At 39.9% G+C, this 26,685-nt stretch overlaps 1 protein-coding gene across 8 annotated transcripts in view; it reads right to left on the reverse strand.

Moving 5' to 3' along the window:
- Positions 1-26,685, reverse strand: part of ryr3 (ryanodine receptor 3) — a 127,704-nt gene that overhangs the window by 1,254 nt on the left and 99,765 nt on the right. For 2 of the 8 annotated variants that reach the window (XM_039781516.1, XM_039781512.1), the window contains 33 exons: positions 25,787-25,954; positions 24,540-24,599; positions 22,728-22,862; positions 22,239-22,351; positions 20,984-21,080; positions 19,841-19,953; positions 19,566-19,617; positions 19,420-19,476; positions 19,145-19,244; positions 18,431-18,510; positions 18,176-18,252; positions 18,015-18,088; positions 16,499-16,513; positions 13,206-13,286; positions 12,972-13,060; positions 12,731-12,859; positions 12,518-12,622; positions 11,277-11,358; positions 9,861-11,143; positions 9,705-9,757; positions 9,475-9,634; positions 9,234-9,320; positions 7,654-7,851; positions 7,397-7,527; positions 6,621-6,663; positions 6,067-6,194; positions 5,611-5,671; positions 5,141-5,287; positions 3,400-3,534; positions 2,814-2,970; positions 2,627-2,691; positions 1,319-1,419; positions 1,169-1,220 (listed from right to left, as the gene is read on the reverse strand). In XM_039781516.1, the coding sequence (XP_039637450.1) occupies positions 1,169-1,220; positions 1,319-1,419; positions 2,627-2,691; positions 2,814-2,970; positions 3,400-3,534; positions 5,141-5,287; positions 5,611-5,671; positions 6,067-6,194; positions 6,621-6,663; positions 7,397-7,527; positions 7,654-7,851; positions 9,234-9,320; positions 9,475-9,634; positions 9,705-9,757; positions 9,861-11,143; positions 11,277-11,358; positions 12,518-12,622; positions 12,731-12,859; positions 12,972-13,060; positions 13,206-13,286; positions 16,499-16,513; positions 18,015-18,088; positions 18,176-18,252; positions 18,431-18,510; positions 19,145-19,244; positions 19,420-19,476; positions 19,566-19,617; positions 19,841-19,953; positions 20,984-21,080; positions 22,239-22,351; positions 22,728-22,862; positions 24,540-24,599; positions 25,787-25,954 (4,428 nt within the window). Of the gene's footprint in view, positions 1-1,168; positions 1,221-1,318; positions 1,420-2,626; positions 2,692-2,813; positions 2,971-3,399; positions 3,535-5,140; positions 5,288-5,610; positions 5,672-6,066; positions 6,195-6,620; positions 6,664-7,396; positions 7,528-7,653; positions 7,852-9,233; positions 9,321-9,474; positions 9,635-9,704; positions 9,758-9,860; positions 11,144-11,276; positions 11,359-12,517; positions 12,623-12,730; positions 12,860-12,971; positions 13,061-13,205; positions 13,287-16,498; positions 16,514-18,014; positions 18,089-18,175; positions 18,253-18,430; positions 18,511-19,144; positions 19,245-19,419; positions 19,477-19,565; positions 19,618-19,840; positions 19,954-20,983; positions 21,081-21,872; positions 21,973-22,238; positions 22,352-22,727; positions 22,863-24,539; positions 24,600-25,786; positions 25,955-26,685 lie in introns of all 8 variants that reach the window. The other 6 variants (XM_039781515.1, XM_039781511.1, XM_039781518.1 and 3 more) reach the window with 3 other exon arrangements.

The following is a 26,685-nucleotide window of genomic DNA, read 5'->3' on the forward strand; positions in this document are numbered from 1 at the left end:
AACATGGCTTAAAAGTCATAGTATGTAATAAAAATGAGAAGACAAGCATAGTATAGTAGGTCATAAAAATGGCAAAAAAAAGTAATTATGGTAGGTCATAAAAATGGCAAAAAAGTCATAGTATATTATAAAAATGAGAAAAGAAGTCATAGTATTGTCATCAAAATGGCAAAAAAGTCAAAGTATGCCAAAAAAATAGCAAAAACAGTCAGTATGTTATTAAAATGAGAAAAAAGTCCTAGTATAGTATGTTTAAAAAATTATAAAAAAGTCACAGTATAGTATGTCGAAAGAATTCATAGTATGGTATATTGAAAAAAATGATAAAAAAGTCCTAGTATAGTATGTCAAAAAAAGTCATAGTATGGTATGTCAAAAAAATTTATAGTATGGTATGTCAAAAAAAGTCGTAAAAACATAGTATAGTAGGTCGAAAAAAATGATAACTTTTTTATGGTATGTCGAAAAAATTCATGGTATGGTATGTTGAAAAAAGTAATAAAAAAATATGTCGAAAAAAGTGATGAAAAGTCATAAAGAGTAATAAAAAAAAAAAAAAAAATAAAAAAAAAAAAAAAAAAAAAAAAAAATATATTTTTTAATAAAAAAAAAAAGAAAAGTTAAAGGGTTACGATCAATATTTACTTCACAAAAGTAATTAGCAAAGAGCGCTTGCACGCCGACTGTGATAGGGTTATATGTCACTAATGACCATCCATGATCCATTCCCAAATCCTACAGGGCTTAGGTTAATACATTAGGACCTCAACTGAATGATCTATAAGGCCTAGTGTCTTTATTTTCTGCAGAAACACTCAAGACTTAATTGTAATCACAGCTTTGTGACTTTAGTCACTTTAGAATTTTATTTTCATTCTGCTAAATTTGTGACATAAAAACAGTGCACACCCAAAAAAAAACAAAAAACTTGAATCTTAGGCGCACGACAATAACAAGTTAATATAAAAAAGGCAAAGTATACCCACGCTTTGCTTCTTCTTCCTGCTAAGCTCTACTTATGTAACATAACAAGTGGGTTGAAATGTTGCACAAGCAAAACCTACTGAAGTTTCTGTAACCTTCCTTTGCCGTTTTAAGATTGATCAGACATGAGATCTCACAGAAGAAAATGCTGTAGAGAAGTTACGTTTGGAAACTCGTCACGTACCTGACCCGTGTGTTCAGTCTCGTCCTTGTTAATCAGGTACATTAGGAAGAACCTGCACACAGGTGGAACATGACTGGTGTGAAAAAAATGTCCACACTGTAAATCAGAAATACATACGGATTTTTTTGTTGTTGTTTTGGCTGCACTCACAGATAGTTAGCTAGGTTGTGCTCTTGTAAGGTGTGGGTTTCAAACCCGTGAGGCGTCCGGTCAAAGTAGTCATTCCCAATGCCACAGATGAAGCATTTGGTCTGAAAGAGGAAGAGGAGGGGTTGTTTTCATTTTGATACAGGGATACAGAAGGTCAACCTATAGGTAATACTCTTATTCTCTACTGTATATAGGTCAATTTCACACCTGTCGGCCTTCATTTGGCCCAGAGAAATAAGACATTTTTGCCTTTTAGTTCTGGTTGATGTTCACACTGACTTTTTACAATAATAATAATTAAGAACTGGAGACATAAAGTCTTGGACAAGTAACTCATTGAGCTGACAGTAACTCATTAAGTTGACAGTTATGGCAATCGTCATCCTGCATCATAATTGCTGAATAGGCCCACGTGGGGAATTCAAATTGCAGTGACTGAAAGCAAATCATGCTGCATTTGACTGAAACTGATGGGTTTATCCAACTTCACTTCACATACGAATGGCCAACAGGTAGGAACGGGACAAACTGTCTTTTACCGTTATATTACAGGAGAAAATAGTTAACTGTTGTCTCCCTCACTTTTAAAGAGGGCCACGAACACAACACACTGATGTTTTTTTTTATTTATTTTTTTTAAGATAATTTTTTGGGCTTCTTTCCGCCTTTAATTAATAGGACAGCTAGGTGAGAAACATGCAGGAAATTGTCACAGGTCGTACCCGAACCCTGGACGCCTGTGTCAAGGCACAAACCTCCAAGTATAGGCGCGCCCGCTCTACCACTAATACAACCCGGCCACCAACACACTGATGTTTGAACTCCTTTTCCCTTTCTGATTATTAGTTTCAATCCCCACACTCTCGTAACGTAGGACACACGTACATAGTACCATGGTTACCAAATTATTTCCATTCATTTTTACTGTTCGTTGTTTATAGGATCGCTTCCCTTGATTTCATTAAACAATGTTAACATCACATACAGTATCTACTATAATAAAATCTAATTAACACAACAAACGAAGCGCACCAGAATCTCTCTCCAAGTGATCCCAGATCCTCCTTTTTCAGGCGATCTCGGACCGGTTGTTTAGTTTGCCCGAGAGTTCGACTGACAGCTTCCACACCAGCCCAAACGAACCACACTAACACTGAACCAGCTATGATCGGTATGAAAGCTCCCTTAGTATCAATATTTTCTTCCACATCTATACATTAGCATATGACTTAATAAAAAAGAACTTTGTGGCTGAAGTGTTTCCTCCTTATACACACACAGTTTCGCCCCTGGCTGCACCAGTCTTACCTCCATGTCCTCCTTCACCTGCTCCTGCTGGTCTCTCAGCTCACCAAAGGCATCAATGATCAAACCTGAAGGAGGGTGCGACAGTTGGTCATAGAACTAGGCACGACTTAGAACACATTTTTAGTGGCATTTATGCTTTAGGATGATGAACACCGATAAATGGCATGACAAAGTAAAGAGGGTGTACCCTGAATGATGGCCAGCAGGATGACAATGACAAAGAAGAAGAAAGTGATGTCAAACAGGATGCGGTAGAGCTCATAGGGGTCTCCGGCTGGGTCCTCCAACTCGTCTCCAATACCACCTCCAGCTCTCACACCCACGTACATGTGGAACAAATAGCACTGCCAAGAGACAAACAGGAAAGTAACTTAGAGCTTTACTTTTTAAGATGAAAAGCATTAAGGTAGCTGCATCTCATTGTGTGTCCTCAATATCACAAAAAAGAAGAAAAAAAAACGATATACCGTGCACTAAATGTGACTAAGGATTCAGTGTGCTACTAGAAATTTCATCCAACGCTAGAAAAGGAGATAAAAAGCATAACGCCTGAAGAACGGCCCTAATACGCTGTCGTAAGTTTGTGATGTTTTGGATTTGCAAAAGTTGTGCATGATTATAGTTTTGAAAATGAATCCTGCACACAGCTCATTAACCATGATCTGCTTTCATACCAAGATGACAGCCAGCAGGCAAACATTCAAAATAAAAGCTTTGTCAAATACAAACATTCAACTAAATAAATATATATAGTGGAAGGTAGCCAGGCATACCGTCATCATATCGTCACACTTCATGTCGGGCTCGTCTTCATCCTCGCTCTTATTGTAGAACTTTCTGAAGAAGTTGAAGGCCACCACGGTGTAGAGATAGACGACCACGGCCAGCAGACCCACAGTCAGCACGAGCTGGAAGGAGACAAAGTCAATTGAAATACAGAACTACACATGCATTGATTGGAACATCATTTCATTTGACCTTCAATTATTCCCAGTCACAATTTGAGCTGAGAGTTGAGGTGGCACCAGCGCCTTTTCTTGTTCAAATGTAGATTTTGAGAGAAATCTCTGTTGCTTTTCGTCAGAGAACGGAATCAACATCAGGGCAGTTTTCTTTAAAAGAGAAAGTGATGCACAAAATAACTGCAATATTTTCAAGGCCTCTAGAGCTGAATTTAGGATCTCAGGGCGGCTTCAGTGAATCAACTTCACGGCATTACAGAACTTCTTCATGCCCCACCAGTGACCTGCAATTTACCCGTTTGTTGTTCTGCATTAATATTTGCATGCTGCCAGTTGCATTTTCTGTCAGAAAGAAAATAAAGATGATAGAAAATAAAAGAGAATCTAAATGTTTCAACCCATAATTCAACCATTTATTCACTAGCCCTAACCCTTTTATTCAATCGTTTTAGCTAACTATTTTAACTATCCATTTCTTTTAAATAGACTGCATTTATATAGCGCCTTTCTCCCTTACCGGACAAAGCGCTGTACAATTTTTCAACTCTCATTCACCCATTCACACACACACACACACACACATTTATACACCGATGGTGCACAGCGCTGGCCTGCCTATCAGGAGCAACCTTGCCAATCTTGTGATTAAAGAATGATGCGCTCTACCTCCAAAGCCAGGCTTTTGGCTGTCTATAAGTATTTCAACCGTTAATCCATAACAATTTAGCTAATTATTTGAGCAGTTTAAGCATTACTTTTAGCGACCTATTTCAGTCATGCATAACCTTTAGCTAACTGCTCAGACTTCCCAGCTTACATACTTTCAAATCATAGTGAGAAGTAAATCAAAACCGATCTTATCTTTAATTTGTCTAATAAATAAAGAAAGACACTAGATACAAGTTTCTCTACCTCGAAACCTTTTTTTTTTATTTATTTTTTTTTTTACATAAAATATGTTCACTTCCCAGTTTCTCACGATAACCCTGTTTGATAAAGTGTGAATGACTCCAACTCCCTATTGGTCACAAGAAATTTCTGAAAAACAAAAGATTATTCTTGAGGAAGTTATGCCACTTATCCATCAGGCAAACAGCAAGTCCTGTCGCCCTTTAATTTTATTTATTAATTTATTTCTCATGATGTTTATTTCTAGATATCCTGTGAGCTGGAGGACTGAGAATGTTCATAAACATACAGTTTCTAGTTAAAAGCTCCATTCTTTTTTCCAAAAGATAATTTCTTGATTTGATTATCATGGTGTTAAATGCGAATCACGATGCTAGTTGTTTTGTCCCTATTATCTACCACAGACCACACGTACTGTACATGCAGATTATTTGCAGAAACAAGTATCTCAATGTAAGATGAGGGCCTAAAATAACTGTATTTCTCCACATCATTTCCTTAATTGTAAGGCTTTCTAGTTATGAGTAGGAGCTCAGAAAAAGGAAAGTTATAAGAAAAAGCTGCTCTGTGACACCAGTATGGAGTGATTATTATTGATCTTATTATCTGTACTCTGGCTTCCTCTGCTGGTTGAACTAAGTACCTGCTTGCCGTTGTGAGTGACAGAAGACAGGATAGTGCGAAGGGTCTTGAAGCCCATCGCGATGTCCAGCAGATGGGCAGCAAAGAAGAAGTTGTTGAAGTGTCCGAAAACGGACATGGTGGCGTACCAGATCAGATACAGAAAGTACTGCAGGAAAGAAAAGGCTATTCATTAGTGACAAATGATGGTTTAATAAAAAACTTTTCATTGCTCTGCATATTTGTATATCTGTCCTTTAGCATGTACAAAATGTTATTGTAGAGTTTAGCATATTATTGTGACTCATGAAGATTTAGCATTGTTTTTAAACACTCTCTTGCATTAAAGAATAACTTTAATAACCAAAACCCTGATCATAATTTAAAAATGTGTATAGCTCCTTTAAACTTTTTTTAAAAAGTTTTTTCACTTTATTTCTCCCACGGTGCTATGAATACAAAGTGCTTTCAGTACACATAAAATAAACTTACATTGTCAGTCAGAACCACGCCCATTTTCCAGATGTGGTACTTGGTATCAATGGAGCTTAACCTGCCAACGAGAAAACAAAATGTTCAATCACAGTAATGGCATTGCTATACTGGATTGTTTAAGCTCAGCGATTGACTTTTATATCTGAACCCATCCAACAGCATCTGTTTACAGCTTAGCATCAGGCACTAATGTCAGGTAATGCTCAAACTTTCAGGCCCGAGTGGCTGTTTTAGCTCAGTCGGTAGAGCAGGCGCACATATACACACACTCCGACCTGAGGCCCTTTGCTGCATGTGATTCCCCCTCCGTCTCCCCTTTATCTTGTCGTGAGCCTGAGTCAAGCCTTAATTTAAAAGCCCTTTAAGTACTATTCTAAACAAGCTCTTCAGAGAAAGAAATGTCTGTGTTTTTTCGGTGGTTGTAAATTGAGAAAACAAGAGTGTAGTTCTCACCAGGAGAGCAGGGAAGCTTCCTTCTCTACAGTCTCCACTGTTGGGTCAAAGTCCAGAGCGCTCTTATCCAGACCTAAGAGCTCAGCGATGCGTTCAGCTCCATACAGGTCACCGTATTTGTTGATCACCTACATATTTAGAGGTAGGACAGCAGAGATCAGCTCGGTCACTTGACATCTAACTGAGAAGTTTTAAAGACGATGCAGCGACACAGAATGTTCCAGGGTCTGCCCGGCAAAAACATTATTTTACTACTTATCTCAGAGAATGTATAACACATGCCACTATTACCCTGACGTAACATGTATACAACTACTGAAAACTGCATTACATCAACAATTTTCTAATGTGGATTCTTGGATCAAAATCTTGGTCCGGACATTAAAATGATCAACGAACCCTTAATATGACTCACTAGTAATCCAGATTGACAGATACAATATTACTACATATCTAGTTGTATCTTTTATTTTTCTGTCAGGTTGATCAGTTGTCACTACTTTGTCAGTTTTGAGGGATCCTTATAACACACTGTACAGTATTCTAACACTCACCTTGCGCTTGATAAACTTGTCCCAGTAGTTGCTGGGGAAAGACCTGTTATAGAAAATAGAGGTGAGACTCAGCAAACAAATAGTTTCATTATAGCAATCTATTAAAGAAACTTTAATAATATATATATATATATATATATATATATATATATATATATATATATATATATATATACTGTACGCAAAATGTGTCAGCCCACAAAATGTGTCAGCCAGGAATGATCATTATTTTCATTATTGATTTATCTATCTTTTTTCTATGTGATTAAAATTATTATGGCAGCACAAGTTTGTTTAAAAATGAGAATATCCAGGTGAAAACTGGTGCAGTTTATTGAAGCCCCTAATGCGTTAATAGAATAATTGTTTATTCTATAAAATGTCGGAGAAAATAAGGACAAATGCCCACACGCTTAGTTCAATGTTGTCAATGTTTTTCTGCCCAAACAACAGTTAAAAAACCCAAAAGTATTGAGTTTATAATAATATGAGATGGAGAAAAGCGGTAAACTCTCACGTTAATAATCAATTAATACTGGTGGGAGACAGATAAACAAAAATAGATTTTTAAGATATTGATGGCTATTGGAACAAGCAGGATTAGGTAGTTATCGTCAGTTTACTAGAGAAAGTGGTATGTGTGTGTGTTGGTGAGGAAAAGATAAATCTTATTTTCTTCACAAAAACTAGTTGTTAAATGAATCACATAAATCATAAAGAGGATCCAGATTTCAGACTAATGTTAATGCCAGGTGTGAACGAGGCCAGTGTCCTACGGGGTGTTGATGACGAGGCGATCCCACTGGCCCTTGATGTCATCGTCAGACGGCTGTTCGGTGATGTAGAGACCGTCAAATTCAAGCTTCCTGGCAATCTCCTTCTCTCTCTTGAACACCACTAAAGGAACCTAGAGGTAAAATATTAACGATGGGTGACTTAAACTGTAACTTACACAATGGGATCATCTGCAAAGAAATTATTCTCAGCTCAGTGAAGTCTGCTGAAGCAGTAATAGTGTGATGAATAAACCTACCTTCAGACAGTAGTACCCCACCAGACAGACGAGTGAGATGACAGTGTGAAATACAGCCAGGAAGCGCAGCGTTGGTAACATGTAGCCAGTGCTCTCCTGCAGGCTAAATTCATCCATGTCGAAGAGTGTGTTCTCATCATCCTCCTCTTCCCCATCCCAGGTGCTTTCCTCATCGATTTCTTCATCAGGTTCAGTGACCTAAAGAGCAAATAGTATATTGCACATATGGCCCCTGAGGTCTTCTAACCAGGGATTACTGGTTGTTCCACGCACCCGTTTAAAGACTAGAGGTGACCGTTCCTTTGAAGCGGTGGCTCCAAACCTGTGGAATGCGCTTCCTATTGCCTTACGTTCTGCAGTCTCTGTTGAAGCTTTTAAAAAGCAGCTGAAGACGCACTTGTTTAAATTTGCTTTTGATTCATTCATGTAAAATGTTGCCTTTTAATGACTGTTATTATTCTTTTATCTTTATTGTTGTATAATTCACTATGTTTTGTACAAATTTTTATCTTGTGAAGCACTTTGTGATTCTGTCTGTGAAAGGTGCTATATCAAATAAACTTATTATATACAGTACAATGAATAATCTATCATTTGCCTTTTTCCCACTACACATTTCTTACATTTACGTATAGTTTTGGTTTCAATCTTTGTCCTTCAGTTTCCCTGAAAATGATTGCTGGGAATGTTAGTAGATCATTACATTGAAATCAAGGTGTAACGTTTTTCAATGATACCTCTGGACAAGGGATATGTTTAGTATTCCCCCACCACAGCATAGCAATGAACGGAAGAAAAAAAAGCATTTCAGGTGGCTAAATCAGACTGCTTAAGCTTCACATCGGCTCCAGCTGAACTTATGAATGCATTTTTGTATGGAATGAGGATTGTCAAGTAGTTGGCATTGAATGTCTGGTCTTGTACAGCTAATTGTGTTAAGACAACATTAAGAGAAGTTTGGCTTCTTTTGTTGAATGAAACCAAAAAAAGGTTTTAATGAAACACAAGTTGGAGAAACATATGTTGTTGTTGTAAGACTAAATGTTTAGGCTATGCCACTATATTTTGTATATATACACTGATATTTTCATACTTTCTCTAAAATAACATAACTGCACCACATCACCAAACCACATCACACAAATTTTGAATTGACGTCAAACTGGGGAGCAAGGTTGATCAGTTTTGGGGGGGTGTGCATGCATAAGAAATATCTCGATATTACGATATGGTCATCTGCCATATCACACATAAAAAGATATTGGAATATATCATATATATTTGATACGTCGCCCACCCCTTGCTATGGTTACTGTCATCTACACGTTTTCATACAAATTTTCAATTTGAGTGGATTTGAGTTGAGTGCCAGAAATACATCTTACAACAATCTTTTAATCATGTATCTTGTTGCACCCTCTGCTTTTAAAATTGTTTAACAGCATCTTGTATCTCTTAATTAACTTAATTACTCCTACTACTAAACAGTAGTGGAAGGACTTTGCAGTTTATTTTATTTGTTTTCTGAAGATTCTGTTAAAACTTGCACTAAATATGGATGGAAACTTGAGTTGAGTTACCTTGTAGAAGAGAAGAATGAAGTTGATGGCAAAACACACAAACAGAGCCAGGAAACGCAGGGTGTAGAAGTTACGAGCCAGGTAGTTCTGTAGGGAAAAGGTTTAATTAGCGGCGAGACCAACTGCAGACTGCTTTGTTATTTCCTATCCACATTCTGGAAACAAACAAACAAAGAAAAACAACAAAGAAAAAGACATTACGAAACTCTTTAAAAGAAAGCATAAATAGTGTGGAGCTTACCACAATCTTGGTCATTAAGACATCTAGACCAGCAACGATACTCAACATGAAGGCGGGTGTCGCCCCTTTAGGCTGACTCGATCTGGTCTTGGGCTTCTCCTCTGCCACTGGCTCCTTGGCCTCCTCCTTTGGCTTGTCCTCCTTCTCCTGGTTCTCTGTGCTGTATTCAAAACAGTTCGTTTTATTTTGTATGATGATAATACATTTTCCTCTCACTTAATTTTACTCACTCTGCTTTCTCTGGTTCATTCTCGGGGGTTACAACAGGCTTGGCAGCAGCTTTCTGCAAGAGAAGTAATACATGGGCTGAGAGACTGAATGGAAGTGATAATGGTAAGCAGGTATCTATATGGTTTAAAATCATTAATTCAACTGTGACTGCAAACCTTATGATCAGTAGTGGACGTCTCTGCACTCAACTCGGAAACATCACCCAGGCCAAGCTCAAGATGTTTTCCTCCTTCCCTCTTCGGATTGGACAGCATCTCCAACATTGCGTCCATCTCTGCCAGGTCGCCTGCTGGTGATATGGCGTCATCTAATCTTCCTGTTGAATCTATGGCCTCCACTTTCTCTCCTTCGATCACATCTCCGTGGATACCGAACTGGGTTGGGTCAGGCATGTTTCCGAGGATGTCCGTCACCTTTATGTTCTTGGCTCCCTCAACCAGGCCACCACCAAACATGGAGGACCAGATGACATGGAAGAACCCAAAGATGAGGCCGTAGATTCCCTTGAAGAAGCCGGTGAAAAGCATCCAGAAGAAGGAGAAAAAGCTGGTGATAATCTCCTTAATGCTCAGCTTCTTGATTTTCTTGAACTGCTTGCGCACATTTTTAACCGTAAAGATTTGGCGGACATGGCCAATCTTCTTCTTGACTGAGCGGCATGCTGTGGTGAAGGCTGAGGCCGACTCCAGGGCGCCCTCTTCCTCTCCAGCCACCTCGTCCATGACACTGTGTGCTTCTTCCTCTTCCTCCTCCTCAGGTTGCTCACCCACATCTGGTTCAGAGATCTGTGAGGCTAGCTGCATCTCAAAAATTGTGTCCTCGCAGAAATTCACAAACATCTCCATCTTCTCGCTCTCCGTGCCCTCGTTGACCACATCAAAGATGAACTGACGCTTGGACTCTTTCACCTGCGGCTTCTCCCACTGTTCACGGCTTGACTCGCTGATCTCAAAGTACACCCTCTCAATGCGCTTTGCGCTGCCCATGATTTCGATACGACCCAGATAAGGCTCGAAGTAGCTAAGTACGCTCTCTGCCAGGTCTAAGAAGGTGGCGAGTCTGGAGTCATGTGGCATGTGTTCAGACAGGTTGGTCAACAGCACTGCTATGTTGAAGCCAATATCTTTAGCCGGCTCGTGGAACCGCTCCACAAACTCTTTGTAACTGAACATGTCGTTCTCATCGGCCTCTGCACACGAGAGAAGGAATTCAATCTCAGACTGGCTGTACTGCATCTGGCTCTCCATTGACTTCTGGAACTCCTTCTTTGAAATAATGCCTTTACACTCAGGGTCATACTCTCTGAAGCTGTCAGAGGACGTCAGGTCCTTTAGTTTAAGGAAAATATCGAAGAACTTAAGGATCACCTCCACATTGTTAGAAGACTCCACCAGAGTGTCAACCATCTGCTTTCCAATTGTTCCGTTCACCACATTACCTAATCATACACAAAGATGACGCATTATATACTATAGGACTTGTACGGAAAGACATTACAAATATTTTGAGAGGTCAATAGATTTTTTGTCTTGTCATTTCTTTGACAGTGAATAACAGCTTCAGACTCTTACCCTCTAGCAGAGACAGCAACATGACAACCATGTCCTTCTGTAAATCCATCAGCTCCTTCAACAGCTCAATCTGACTGGCGTCCTACAAGAAGATTGAAGTATTTTAGTTTTCCCAAAGCAAGAACAAAAAGTTGTTTAGACTCTCTGGGCCCTACTTAAACGATCTGAAACGCAAGTGTGAAACACAAAACGCAAGTAGCTTTGTGGGCGGATCTCGGGCGCTGTTGCTATTATACCGCCGGGATAAATGACTCTTGCGCCCGACGCAAATCTTAAATGGGTTGGTCTGAAGCAGCTAGGTGTGGTTTGGGCGTAACGTGAAAATAACCAATCAGAGCGTCATCTCACATTCCCTTTAAGAGCAGGTGCGCTTGTTCCGTGGCGGATCGCTATTATGACGGCGGATTTGCCTGGCGATGTTGCTGCGGCCTCTCGGGCGCATCTCATCAAGTCTGGAGAGGATTGCTGCAGCCATGCAGCGTGGGCCTCCAAACGCACCACCTGCAACTGTTGTGCCCCTTCCTCCTCCCCCCACTCCATCTCCGTCCACCCGCTCCACCAGGAGCGCATCGCGCATTGCCACTCCCGGACCAGATGTGTCAACATCACGTCTCCTTAAGTCCTCTAATATTTCCTCATTTATGTCATCAACCCATCCATGATTCATGGAAATGTGTAAAACACAACAAGCCACAAAGAATGCTGCGACTTTTTGAGGACTGTACTGTAAAGTGCCTCCTGATCTATCCAAACACCTGAAGCGCATTTTCAGTAATATTTTTCTTTGTAATTATGTATGATTTTCAAAAATGTGAACTGCTGTAGATGAGAGAAGTGTATGCGCGTTGTGCACACGCTACATTATGGCCAAGCATGCGCCCCTAAAATAGCATCTGAATAACGCGCTACAGACTTTAGACTAGTGCCACTGACTTTAGACCAGGTTTATCCTGGTCAGTGGCGGAATTGTTTTCTGAAACTGCAAAATAGCACCAAGTAACATTTGCGCCGGAACACGCCTCCTCTTTTCGCTGAACCGCCCCCGGGAGCGCAAATACATTCCCTAATTTACCGACGTGCGTCTGTGGAGGGAAAAGTCTGCTGTGCGTCGGGTGCAAAATAGGAATGATACATGCGTCGGTGTACAAAGGCAATTGCGCTGAGTGCAAGATAGGGCCCTCTATGTTCACCTATTAGCCTCTCAGCAATATACAAGTAGAAAAACTCAAGGTTTATTGTACCTGAGACAGCTTCATTTGCATGTTGGCAAATACATGCAAGAAGCCTACAACTGCATCCCACAGTCTGCTGTGAGCTAAACTCTGCTGGTTCCCAATACATGGGCCCTGTAGAAAAGAGATGAGGAGAAAAGAAAGGAAAAAAACCCATCATTAAATATTTGATGAAAGCAATTCCAGGATTTAACAGTGTTGTCAGAGGGATAATTTTGTTACCTGAATATACTCAGTCAGTGAGTTGAATATCTGCTTGGCAACATCTAATGCTTTAGAAAAGTTGAATTTTCCAGTCTCATCAATGACATCTTTGCCAGAGTAGTACCAGTAGAAGTCACTGATAGACTCCTAGAGAGCAGAATGCAATTGGTAGACAATGAAAATGGTGGTGCATGTAATAGTAAAGGGTGAAAGGTAATAGGATGTAGATTTTGTGGCTTTATATTTGTGTTTTACACACCTGAAGACGGAGCAGATAGTCCACAGTGCTGATAATGATGTTGACTGTGGTTGTGTTTCCAGTTTGAGTTCTTAGAAAGTTTTGAAAATCTGATGAAAGAAAAATATTTTCTTATCCCTGTCCTTTCCACTGTGCCCTCGTGGCACAGTGCGGAAACAAGTTATACAAACAAAACATTGCTCTATTTTTCTATAAAAATGCATGACTTTAAAATACACAAAAGTGCAACCTCACCTCCATTGTGCCCCTCGCACAGAAGTTGCAAAAACCGGAACAGATCTTTAGTAAACTCATCATTCTGTAGCACCTTGGAACCTTAGAAGAAAATGCAACTGTGACCCTACACAAAGTAACTTAAGTATTTATTTATCCAACATTAGAAGGTCTAATAATGTGTAAAAAAAAAAAAAACAACCTCAGAAGCAACTTAATATGAGGCAAGCAGGACAGGTTTCATGTTTGAAACATGTTTGAAGTCCAGTGCCTTTAGATTGCAGGTTCAATCCAAAGTGCATTTTGTAAAGATGCTCTTATATTAAAGGGGTGATAGAATGATTATATAGGGTATTTCACAATGTTCCTTATGGTCTCCTAATGGGGTATGTAACATTGGTTGGGCTGAAAATGGCCTGGTTGATATTTTATTGGCCCTTATGCATCCCTGTGTTTTGGACCTATAGAGAGCTGAAGTCACGCCCCTTCCAGTGGACCTCATGGGACCTAAACTCGGAAAAAATATGAATGGTAGTTAACGGGGAGAGGCAAATTATTTTTTGATCCCCTTTGAATTGAGCCATGGATTACAAATATGATGTTCGTCAATTTAAAAGATAAATTTTCAACCGAAGAAAGTCTCAGTTAGCCGTATTTTGTCATAGTACCACTACATCTCCCGTCTCACACAATCTACCTCACCTAGCTTGATGATCGGCTTGCTCGCTAGCTAGCTAGCTTAGCTCTGTTAAACAACACATGTAACGTTATCGTAACTGCTGTGTTTTATCCAGTGAAGTGTTTTCAGCAGATAAGAAAAAGAACAAGCGAGATCCTCTGCTCATTAGAGTAACGTTACATCCCCAGTATGATACACAGAGACATCGTAGCTTCAGCGAGAAGTCATCAATGTGTGTGTAGTCTTTCTAATTACGTATTTTCACAATCTTATACTTCAACAGTTTAACAATAAACTGACACTTTCTTCGGTTGAAAAATTATCTTTTAAATTGACGAACATCATATTTGTAATCCATGGCTCAATTCAAATGGGATCAAAAAATAATTATTATCTCTCCATTGACCCTCGTTCATATTTTTTTCGAAAGATAGGTCCCATTGGCCGGAAGTAGAAGGGCGTGACTTCGGCTCTCTATTTGTAACAAGAGCTTTTCTTCCAAATATGGTATGCTCATGAATATTTAGAGATGCTGCGCGCTGATTGAGCGAATTGCCATACGCACACATTAGAGACGCGCGCTGATTGGTTGAGCGAATCGCCTTACACACACAGAGACGCGCGCTGATTGGTTGAGCGAATCCCCAATACACACACATTAGAGACGCGACAGAATCTCATATTCCAGACACTGCAATGTTTCCTTACCAAATTCACTTCTAAGACTTTTTTATGCGAGAAATCAACTACATAAAGCTCAAATATGGGCCTTTTTACGAAAATGTATGGCTAATTGCAAATTTGGTAAGACGTGTCGGACTTTAGGAGCTCCACACAGTCTGACGAGAAAGCGGCAGCCTGCTGGGCTCCATACCCAGCGCAAAGTCACCCTTTGTGGATACTGCACTACCAGGGCTCCGCGGCCGGCTGCCGGCCTAACTATAATATATTTACGGTTTGAATTTCGTCACGCCACTTATATAACATCATTCCCCAATGTCTTATAAAGCTAACCGTTGTGTCCGATTTGATTTTAAGGCATTGTTATGAACGCGAGGAGTCTTTGTAGGACGAGCAGCTGCTAGCTATATGTCCCATTCAATACAATGGGGAAATATTGCAGCTAGCTAGCTTACACTTTCGGCATAACTATAGTATATTTACAGTTTGAATTTCGTCACGGCATGAATATTACAGGTTCCCCAAGGTCTTACAAAGCTTAGCTAACACTTGTCCGATTTCGGATTTCAATTGAATGCATTTTTGTGAATGTCAGAGGTCTTGTTAGGAGGAGGCTAGCTAGCTCTCATTGATGGACTCCAGCTCACCGCGGGCTCTATCAATTAGACTTGCGGACAAGAGGCGTTTATTTCCCCGATTGTTTGTTTAAATAACTCAACACACATATCCATTATTAGATTAACTGGAACCTGCGGTAAGAGACTGCGGGTGTAACAAGCTCGCTGATCGCACTCTCAGTCACTCACCGGCCGGCCGGTAGCAGGAAGAGGGGAGGGAGAACAGCGAGCTGCAGGCCCTGGAGCTCTGTCAGGGCGTGGTAGTTCCAGTCATCCAGAAAAGGGTGAGTTTGCGCGGGTATTGAACACCGGGCTGTCGGCCGAGCTCAATCGAGCTCACAGCAGACCGGGGTCTGTGACGGAGGACAGGCAGGGCGGTGATGTAGCAACCCAGGCAGCACCGGCCGCTGAACTCCGACAGTCGGACAAAATTTGCAATTAGCCATACATTTTCGTAAAACGGCCCATATTTGAGCTTTACATGGTTGATTTCTCGCATAGAAAAGTTTCAGAAGTGAATTTTCAGAAGACTACCTGATCTCAGGTCAGTTGTGTAGCCTACGTAAATGTTGGGGCGTGACTGTTCTCTTAATACACCCGTGGGCGTGACAAAGGTACAGGTCCTGGAATGCTTACGTAAGCATCTAGCTTTGTTGAGATTCGCCCGTTTTCAGCGGGAGTTTCAAAATATGAGATTTTCATAGTAATGGAGTGTCAATGGGATTTTGAGCTTCTATGTATGTAACACTATAGTTACACAACTGCAAAAAAAACAAAAAGACATTTCCATAAGCTGGAGGAAGCCTGAAAACTTTCACATGTAGGCCGGGATTAGGCATGATAAAGCACTTTAAAAATCAACCAGATATCCCAGTTAACAGAGCTAAACAAAATGAGCACAAATACATTTCTGTGAGCATATAAAACCATGTGAAAGTTTGACATATGTATGTAAACCAGCTTTGTGAAATAGGCCCAAAATCCAAAGCAAGACAAAGCTTAGCTTAGACTGTGGAAGAGTCCACAAACTTTCAGTCAAACCCTTAAGAGCGGCACTGGTAGCCTTAGAACAACAGATTTGGGCATCAGTAATAGGATTTGCATTAGTAAATGTTAACATGAAGGGAATGGGAACAAATAACACACAAAAGGACAGGCAATGGATTCTTGAAAATCAAATTGCTGTGTACACTCTGCATGCACAGTTTGTTCCTACAGACATCTGGGGAAGGGAGAGGCTGGGTAACACTAAAGCAGTGAGTATGGACCACAAATATGGAGGAGACATTCAGGGTGGAAGCATAGCCATATCAGGATTATCTAAATTTGCTATTTACCCTGCTGAGTGTGGACTGCCATCGATGTTTTTTTTTATTTAAATGACAGGAAGGAGAAAAACAATACACGAAGACATAAGCAAAAAGAGAGGACATTGAGTTACAATACAAAGAATTATGAATAGATCGGCTACGAGTGAAAAACAAAGTCATGCAATTAAAAATAATTTTAGACGAGGGGAAATCATAGGCCTGGGTTGTGTCTATGTTTGTATCCAACTAGATGAGTACCAAATAAGAAAACAATTAGTCAAAATTAGTCAAGGTGAAAGTTTCATAACAGTCACAGAGACATAAAGTGTTAAGCATAAGTGAATACACCCATGCTAAAGTTGACTAAAAAGAGGAATAAAAAAAAATCATCTTTTGGAAATTGATCTTAATGCCTTAATTAAAAAAATTAGGAAAAATCCAACCTTTAAGGACACCAAATATCTAGGTATGGTGAAGGGTATGTGATGATGTGGGACTATTTTAATTCCAAAGGCCAAGGGAACTTTATCAGGATGCATAGTATCCTGGATCCATGAAATAACTGACCTTTAAAAATAAAAATTTGCCTGCCTCTATGGGAATTTAACATAGAGGTGCGTATACTTATGCCCCTTGTATTTTAAGAAAGAACATTTATTTATTTACGATACATTTTTCATTCACAAAGAAAATTGGTGTCCTTAAAGGTTGGATGTTTCCTCATTTTTTTTATTAAGGCATTCAGATCAATTTCCAAAAGATGATTTTGTATTCCTCTTTTTAGTCAACTTTAGCATTGGCACTTACGCCTAGCACTGTAAGTAGTAACAGTGAATTGTTAAACACAGAACTCTGGACTGGAAATGTTTAGCAGAGGATTGAATGATGAAAAGACGGACATAGTTTGATGTGAAAAGTGTCAAGTGAGGAGTGTTTGTGTTGAAAGTTGGAGAGAGATTTGTTTTAATGCTGGACCATGTCCTCTAAGACAAGTTTTGCACTGTTAACAGACATAACAGGATACATTCATAAATTAATATCATCACAAAGGTTAACATAAGTTGGGGTTATACTTATACTTAGTCCCATCCTACATATTACACAATCCCATAATATATTTAAAACTCACGCCTGCTCGTTTTACTGCAAAAGAAGACGTAAAAGACAACACACTGACGACTTTGGTGACTGCAAGACTGTAGCACAAACAGCAAACTATTTGTATTTATCAAAATTCACATTGATAGCAATGTGATTTTGATTGTGTCATCTACGAGGGCCATACACAAACAACTAATTAGGAACTTGCATTTATTAACAGCTCTGACACTGAGGTTATACCGTTGCATGGTTCAGCATTAGTTTAGTGAAGGGAAAATGATAGGATTTTTGTTGTTTTGTAATCAAGAGTAAAATAAGGTGCTTTAACAGCAGGCATCTACTGAACTTCAAGAGAAAATTGTGTCAGGAATGTGATGCTCAGAAGACTATGGAAAAGAGGTTGAATCCAAGTGCCCATCTAATAAGACATCTCTTAACTTACTTGAACCCTCCTCTGTCACCATGCCAAGTCCTTCTGCTTTGTTCTGCCTCTCAAATGCATTCAAGTCCAAGACACTAGGGAAAGAAAACTCAAAAGTAAAATAGAAGCACTAGATGTCGGCACAGAAGTTCCTTTTTGCAGTACAGCTAATATAACGGTACCTGCAAGACTGCATCAGTCCTGAGAGACTCTTGAAAAAGCCTGCATCTCTTTTCTCTTTCAGGTAATCAAGCATTTTCTGGGATAGGAGATGAAATGCATTAAATATCCTACTGTCAAAAACAATTGCTCCTGCAGTGTCGTCTCTGAATATATTAGGTGTATATATGTTGATGGAAGGACAGAAGAATAAGAATGATACAGTTAATAGGACATGTAGATGAATATAGTTGGATATTTGAGCTGAATAATCTGACCTGCTGTACTTGCACATTGCCTCCATTTAAGATGGAGATTCCCAGTTTGAGGGTGCAGGACACCATGGGGCCCAGACGACCTGATGAAAAAGGAATAGCATAGGATAAAAGCTGCAAGTCAACAACATGGAGGACAGAAGCATGTTTAACTGTTAAAGGATAAATCACTGCAGCAGATCAGACCAGTCTGTGAAAAAAGTAATGTGTGTTGATATGGAAAGGATACATTTCAGGGTATCAAAACATAAATAGTTTTTAGATTAAAGGTTGGCCTTTTTGGGTTGTTGTTTTGCATTAAAATGGCCTTATAAGTAGTCACTGTTTCACCCAGAATTTTTTTAAATGCATTTGGAACTCATATGGAGACAAAACTTCCTGAGGGAACCTCAGAAAAATGAAACTCTTTTGGGTGGCAGTTGTTTAAGGCAGGGTGATCCAACAAATCTACCAGCAGGATGAAATTCTGATATATTTAGGCCTTAAAATGTAATAAATCACTTACAAAAAAATATGAACTACTTATTAAAATTAAAAAAAGAATAAAATGTCTGTTGACCCAAGGAGAACCTCCATGTCAGTGGATTACACAAGTGGATGAACTGTCAAATAAAAGGCCAATGAAACTGCTTGTAAAACAGCAGAAATGTTACAGAATAATTTCTTTTAAACTGCCTGCAAACTGTTGAGCCGCAGAAACGTTCAGCTCATCATCACCTTTACTGGAGCTGATCATCTGCAGCACCATCTCTGCAGCCCCACGGGCGTGCAGCCTCGCCTGCTGATACAGGATCTTCTGCTTTTCCATCTCTTTTTCCTGAGGAGCAACAAACACAACCACACACAAGTAAACATTTTATTGTGAATTATTTGCAGGTAACAGACATAAAACGATTTGGTAAACGGTAAGATAGTAGAGACAATAAAAGGACAATTTTTAAAAGTCTCACAGAGCCATTGTTAAGAGGATCTCTGCCTTAATGAGTGCATACCTCAAAAGTCTTTTCTTTCCCTTCCTCCTCTTCTTCCTCCTCATCCTCTGCACAGCTCTGAAGACACAAAGGTCAGCATTCAGAGCTCATCTTTCAGGTTATTAACTGAAGTCTTACCAGATTTATTTATACATAAACATATCTACCTTTGCCATCATGTCTGCATACGCAATATACAAAGGATCTTCTTCCAAGTGACTGAAACAGAAGGAAGTCAAGTCAAAAGTTATCAGTATCAAAACAAGTATCATACATTTGAATTCCCATATGTTATACTACATGATACAACTAATTACTAAAATTATTGACATTAAAAAGCTAAAAAAGGCATAATTTAATAAACCAAAAATGTTTTCTCTACTAACTTTGCCTGCCATAAAGAAACGTGGGACAAAATCCAAAATAATTTCAAATCTCTCACCTTCTCTCTGTCAGAGCGTTGTGGCTGAAGTGGAGGATAAGTTGGTGGAGAGGGTCTGGCTGCATCTCAGCCACCTCCTCTTCCTCCTCCTCCACAATTTTCATCGGGGTTTTCTGCAGGAGTCCACAGGTGTGAACAGTTAGCGCTGCCCAAGCCTGTCTGATCACTAATCATCCTTCTCTTTTTTATATTTTCACAGACTTACTGACAATTGTACACATTTGTCAAAAACACTGAGATGAGTCCGTAACATTCAACTAGCACTGGCATGCAAATGAGTTTTTGTCATGGCCTGGTTATCTGTGGAAAGGACAGGGTGAGGAAGTTAAGAGTGGAATGTTGAACAGCGTTGGAACCAGTTTTCAAATACATGCATGTTACAGCAAACAGATGCAAGCAGTAAGCCATTTGGTGATATGACTTTGCATATGAAGAATGACCCTGACAGTACAGGAGCCTGACACAGAGGGAATCACAACTACACAAATCTCAACGAGTTTAAACTAATCTGACAGATTTGTAGATAAATAAAACTGACAATAAAAATAATCTTCCCCAACAAGAAGCAACTGTAACTAAGGCTGAACTTTAACCTTATTCAATGGCAGAGTTTTAGTGTCTTGATGAATTTGCTACACATCTGCGTACAAAGCTCTAATATGAAATGTGATCTTCACATGACTATGCGAGCATGCCACTGACGTCACGGTCACAGAATGTACTATAACGTTACCTTCACACGCACACTACAGATTTACAGACTTACAGAGTACAGCGAACAGACAACTGATGGGTTGGATCCAGATCTGACAGCCAAACAGCTAGTGACTACTAGTGAAAGGCCCTCCTTACCACTGCTGTCAGAAAGGCATAGCCTGCTTTTTTAGAGCTGTGAGCGCCGGAGCTGGCCCTGTGTCTCCTGAGTTGGTCATGCAGCCTCTGACCCCTGACGGATCTCTGTTTGAAGGGTTTTGCACGCCTAGAGCGGGGGCCGCCCCTGGGTGCTTTGGGCGAGGTCCCCGCCCGGGCGCGCTCCCAAGGCTCAACGGGCGAGGAGCTAAAGAAGCATTCGGCAGACAGGACTGGCAGAGGGGTGCCAACGCAGGGCACGCGGGGCAAGGGCAAGGCGAGCCCAGTACTTACTGCCAGATCCTGAACTAGCTTCTCCTCAAAGGAGTACTCCTCTGCCTCTATCCAAAGTCTCTGATAGGCCGGGATGAAGAAGTTGATAGCGCGATGCCTGGGAAGGGGGGAGGTGGAGAGGAATGGAGGGGAGTGGGGAGGGAGGTACAGTGGCATTAGGGTGGGTTCTGGTGAGTTTTTGGAGGAGACAGGAAGGAGAGATGTAGGGGGAGGAAGGGGTTACAGGAAGTGCATTTCAGGCAGGGTGGTGATTGGTCAATGTGGGACCCACTGGCTCTTCTGACTGGTCACATTTGATCTCTAAAATAACAGGTTGTAAAATTCATTAGAAGAGCATGCACACTTTAGGGGAGATATGCAGTTTTCCAACAAATTGGTGCATTTCTTGCAGTTATTAGAGTAGAATCACATAATTTCCTTAACAAAGATGCACAGATGTGTTGTAAAACTGCACAACCTTTGGAAAAATGTCAGATGAAAAACAAATCTTTAACTCATAAGAGCAGGAAGCAAAGTAACATGAAACAACTTTTAAACTGTATATTACTGCAACCAAGCAAACATTTGTAAACCTGTTAGCCAACTAATGAAAGTCAAAATTGTATTCAATAGATTTCTTTCTTTCTGTCTTTCTTCTTCTCTCCTTTCTTCATTCCTTCCTTCAGGGTACACCTGAAATGAGACAAGGCCTGCAGCTCGCAGTGTGTTTCCACTTTCCAAATAAGTTTGTTTCAGTCAATTCTTGGGCTCATTCTAGCTGACCAATCAGAATCAACAGTGAAGAAACAATTGGTTGCTAGGCAGAGCTCGGTCCACAGCCTGGTGGATGAAGGGGGGTGGGGGGGGGAGGTTGAACAGATGAAGCATTCGCCCTGTGGTTTCACTTTACCGTCAGCAGGGAGAACAGGCGGTCAAAGCTGGAGGCTTTGAATGCCCTTTCCAGCCAAACCTCCCGATAGCCATTCAGGAAGTAATTATTATTTTTGTATCTGAGGGAGGATGAGGTAGTGTTATGCAAGAAAACAACACAGAGGAGAGAATGTCGTTAGGGAGGTGATGAGGGGTTTACGTGGGCACACAATCAAGAAAAAGAATGCCCCACCCACCTCCTATGACTACTTGGTGATTGCTTGTTATGTATGGTTAGTTTGAGACGGAGCAATGTTTTACTTTCTTTCTTTTTTTAAATAGTTCATGTCAATATTTAATTATCGACATTGTAAATCAGTTCCACAACGGTGTAAAAGAGAATCACCTGGGTAGATTGTAGAGTGGAGCCATGCGGAAACAAGCCACCACAGCACGCTTACGCTGTTTGGACAGCAGCTTATGCATCACACTCTTCTTATTTCTCAGAGGCAGCTCCACCTGAGGGATTAAGAAATAACTGCGGTGAAACACCAAGTGGGAAATGTAGTGATAAACAAAGATGATATGTGCCTGGTACTGTATTTTGTGGCGTTATTGCTGCAACCAACAATTATCTTCATTATCAATTCATCCATTACTTTTTCAAGTGATTTAAATCGCTTGTTCTGTCCCAGACTTAAAAATATTACATTTAAAATTATATAAAATACAGAAAAACAGCAAGTTCTTTGAGCAGATGAGTAGATACCTGAGTAGATATATCTGTGATCTACTTTTAAGTCTGAAGAATAATATTGCATATGCTTATTTTTTATGTCCTGTGATGTATTGTTGACTTGTGGGTAGAAATAAAAAGTAGGAACTGTGTTTCTACCTGATCCAGGTGGAAGACTGCAGCTGAGATGCTCTGCACTCGGTCCACTGTGTGTTCTGAGTTTGAAGGCTCCTCGCTCTTTACCACCACGTCCTTGTACAGGTTCAGCTGCCACTGGACTGCTGGGTCATCAGACTACGACGCAATAACAATCAAATCAATAAATAAACAGCAGCCTTATACTAATGCTACAAACCCCAATTCCAATGAAGTTGGGACGTTGTGTAAAACATAAATAAAAACAGAATACAATGATTGGCAAATCCTTTTTTAACCTCTAATCAATTGAATACACAACAAGGACAAGATATTTAATGTTTAAACTGATAAACGTTATTGTTTTTTTGCGAATATTCAGTCATTTCCAATTTGATGCCTGCAACACGTTCCAAAAAAGCTGGGACAGGGGCATGTTACATCAACTTTTTTGACAACACTCAATAAGCGTTTGTGAACTGAGGACACCAATTGTTGAAGCTTTAGAGGTGGAATTCTTTCCCATTCTTCCCCATTCCACTTCAGTGGCTCAACAGTCCGGGGTCTCCGTTGTTGTATATGCGCTTCATAATGCGCCACACATTTTCAATGGGAGACAGGCCTGGACTGCAGGCAGGCCAGTCTAGTACCTGCACTCTTTTATTATGGAGCCACGCTGCTGTAACGCGTGAAGAATGTGGCTTAGCATTGTCTTGCTGAAAGAAGCAGAGACATCCCTAAAAAAGACGTTGCTTAGATGGCAGCATATGTTGCTCCAAAACCTGTATGTACCTTTCAGCATTAATGGTGCCTTCACAGATGTGCAAGTTACCCATGCCATGGGCACTAACACACCCCCATACCTCACAGATGCTGGCTTTTGACCTTTGCGCTGATAACAATCTGGATGGTCCTTTTCCTCTTTGGCCCGGAGGACAAGAAGTCCATGATTTCCAAAAACTATTTGAAATGTGGACTCGTCAGACCACAGCACACTTTTCCACTTTACATCAGTCCATCTCAGATGAGCTCGGGCCCAGAGAAGCCGGCGGTGTTTCTGGGTGTTGTTGCTATATGGCTTTCGCTTTGCAAGGTAGAGTTTTAACTTGCACTTGTAGATGTAGCGACGAACTGAGATAAGTGACAATTGTTTTCCGAAGTGTTCCTGAGCCCACGTGGTAATATTCTTTACATAATGCTGGTTTTTAATGCAGTACCGCCTGAGGGATCGAAGGTCACGGGCAGTCAGTGTTGGTTTTCGGCCTTGCTGCTTACGTGCAGAGATTTCTCCAGATTCTCTGGATCTTTTGATGATATTATGGACTGTAGATTATGAAATCCCTAAATTCCTTGCAATTGTACGTTGAGAAAAGTTGTTCTTAAACTGTTGGACTATTTGCTCACGCAGTTGTTCACAATGTGGGGAACCTCGCCCCATCCTTGCTTGTGAACGCCCGAGCCTTTTGGGGTTGCTCCTTTTATACCCAATCATGACCAATTAACCTGTTCCCCTGTGGAATGTTCCAAACAGGTGTTTTTTGAGCATTCCTCAACTTTTCCAGTCTTTTGTTGCCCCTGTCCCAGCTTTTTTGGAACTTGTTGCAGGCATCAAATTCAAAATGAGTGAATATTTGCAAAAAAACAATAGTCAGTTTAAACATTAAATATATTGTCTTTGTAGTAAATTCAATTTAATATAGGTTGAAAAGAATTTGCAAATCATTGTATTCTGTTTTTATTTACGTTTTACACAACGTCACAACTTCATTGGAATTGAGGTTTGTACTTAAACTGCTCTTGCTGCTAGAATTATAACCACACAAAACATCATCTCACCTTGTCCTGGAGATGGTAATTCTGACGCAAGTGCTCCTTCACCTCATCATCTGTGTCTTTCTATGAAGGGAAAGGGTATTCATAACAAAGAAAAAATGCAATGCAGTGTTAATAAACTATTGTTATATTTTAAAAGTAAGTAGTCAGGGTGCTTGTGTGCGTATTAAGTCACATTGGACTACAAATATTTGTTATTTTATAAATGCTGAATGTCTACTGCACCGAAGTTGGTAAATGGCTTTAATTTGCATCACCAACAATGCAAATTTTTTTCCGCTACTCCTTCTGGATAACGCCTAACATAATGAAATAGAGGCTGAAGTCTGTAATGCAAAGAAAGACCATACAGACTGCTGTGACTTAAAGTGGCTATTTGTAACTTTTGGTATGTGTTGATTCTAGCCGCTACTTTGGACAAAAGTGGTGTTTTTACCACAACCTGCTGTCATAAAGGTCTTTTCTTTACGGTGCTGTATTACCCACTCTATATTACTGAGTTAGCGTTACCGGGAGGTCATATAGTTGCGATAAATGTTTTGCCCAGACAGAAAATCATTCATTTACACAAGGGTTGCATACGGTAACTTAGCGTACTAGTAACGTGTCACAAGCCAAAGCATTAAGAGTTTGTTGTAGCAACGAACGTAATAATAACTTTATTTACATAGATTATATTTTTATCAGCGATAACTTCTAAAATAAAATAATAATACAATAAGGCCGATATGAAGAAATCTCCTGCTTTTACCTGGCTGGATACTCTTTTCTGGTGTTATACTGAAATCTGCGACCCATCAGAACGTGTGATTGTAGAGCTTGTCTACCTGCCGTAAATCATTTTGTGACTTTGCGGGAAAAATCGGATCCGGGGAAAGGCATTCATAAAAACTATATGAAAATAGAGTTCTTTTCAATGTTAGTCTCATTTGCTGTTACAGGTCATTCATGGTCATCAGATGAAATATTAAACAGTTTCAGAAACATTAAAAAGTTACATATAGTAAGTAAAGCCACAGTTACATATGTCTGGTTAAGAAGCATCACTCTTGCTTAATATACAGCTTATGTTTTTTATAGAAGATTCAGAAAGATGCACTCCAGGTACTTCTAATGATTAACTTTCTAAGAGGCCCAACTTTCAACTTCATTAATATTATCCATCAGTGTGTCAAATTATAAGACCTAAAATAACTTAAGATAATGCCGAATATAAGGACAGCATAATAAGAGATGGAGTACATGCTTACCAGACTGTAGCGTATCTTGGCAAGGGAGATGAGCTCCTGGTCTCCTGGGGTGCACATGTTTAGGCCGACCGGCAGCAGCTTCTTCAGGGCAGCCACGATCAGGGAGGTCTGGATGGAGTAGTACTCGCCTCGGCGGCGCTTGTGTTTCCTCTCCTGGTCCCCCCCTGACTACAGAGAAAAAGGAGACAAGGACATCTTAAAGACACATCTTTTTAGCATTGCCATTGCTTTCATCAGAGCAATTATTTGATCTTGCCCTATCTTGTATTTCTAATTTAACTTTATCCTATGTTATTGTTCGTTCGTCCCTTGTTTTTTTTGCAAATGCTACAATTCTTTGCTTATATGTACAGCACTTTGTGTTGTACTTTATACATGACTTGAGCTATAGAATAAAGTTTTGTATTATACTAAACTGTTGACAAGCAAAACTGAAATTGTATCTGGTTGTGGAATATCCTATCTGTTATGTCCTGTGTGGTTTGTATTTCTGTTTGTCTTTCTATTATTCAATTAATTTATTAAAATATGTTTAAATACACACAGTTTATTGAAAATGTTTTTGTATTTCCCAAATCCAAATAAAAAATCCTCAATCCTGTATTTCATTTTATTTCATTTGCATCAGATTGATGCTTTTACGTACTGTAGGTTTTCTTCTTTCAACAAGGCAACTTTTGAGAATTCACCTTTCTCTTAACCGACTTCAACATTTTAAATTTAGCACTCAAATCAAATGTAACCCATGTGTTGTCCTGGGGTCGAATTTGACCCGTTTTCAAAGTTTTTTATATCAGAAATATGGGTTTCTTTCAACAAAATTGCCCCCCAAAAAATGAACATTGACGAATGAAGAGCAGGTGAAATATATGATTACTTTAATTGAATTTTGGGTGTTT

This window comes from Perca fluviatilis, chromosome 18 (genome assembly GCF_010015445.1).
Source record: "Perca fluviatilis chromosome 18, GENO_Pfluv_1.0, whole genome shotgun sequence".
Taxonomy (NCBI): Eukaryota; Metazoa; Chordata; class Actinopteri; order Perciformes; family Percidae; genus Perca; species Perca fluviatilis.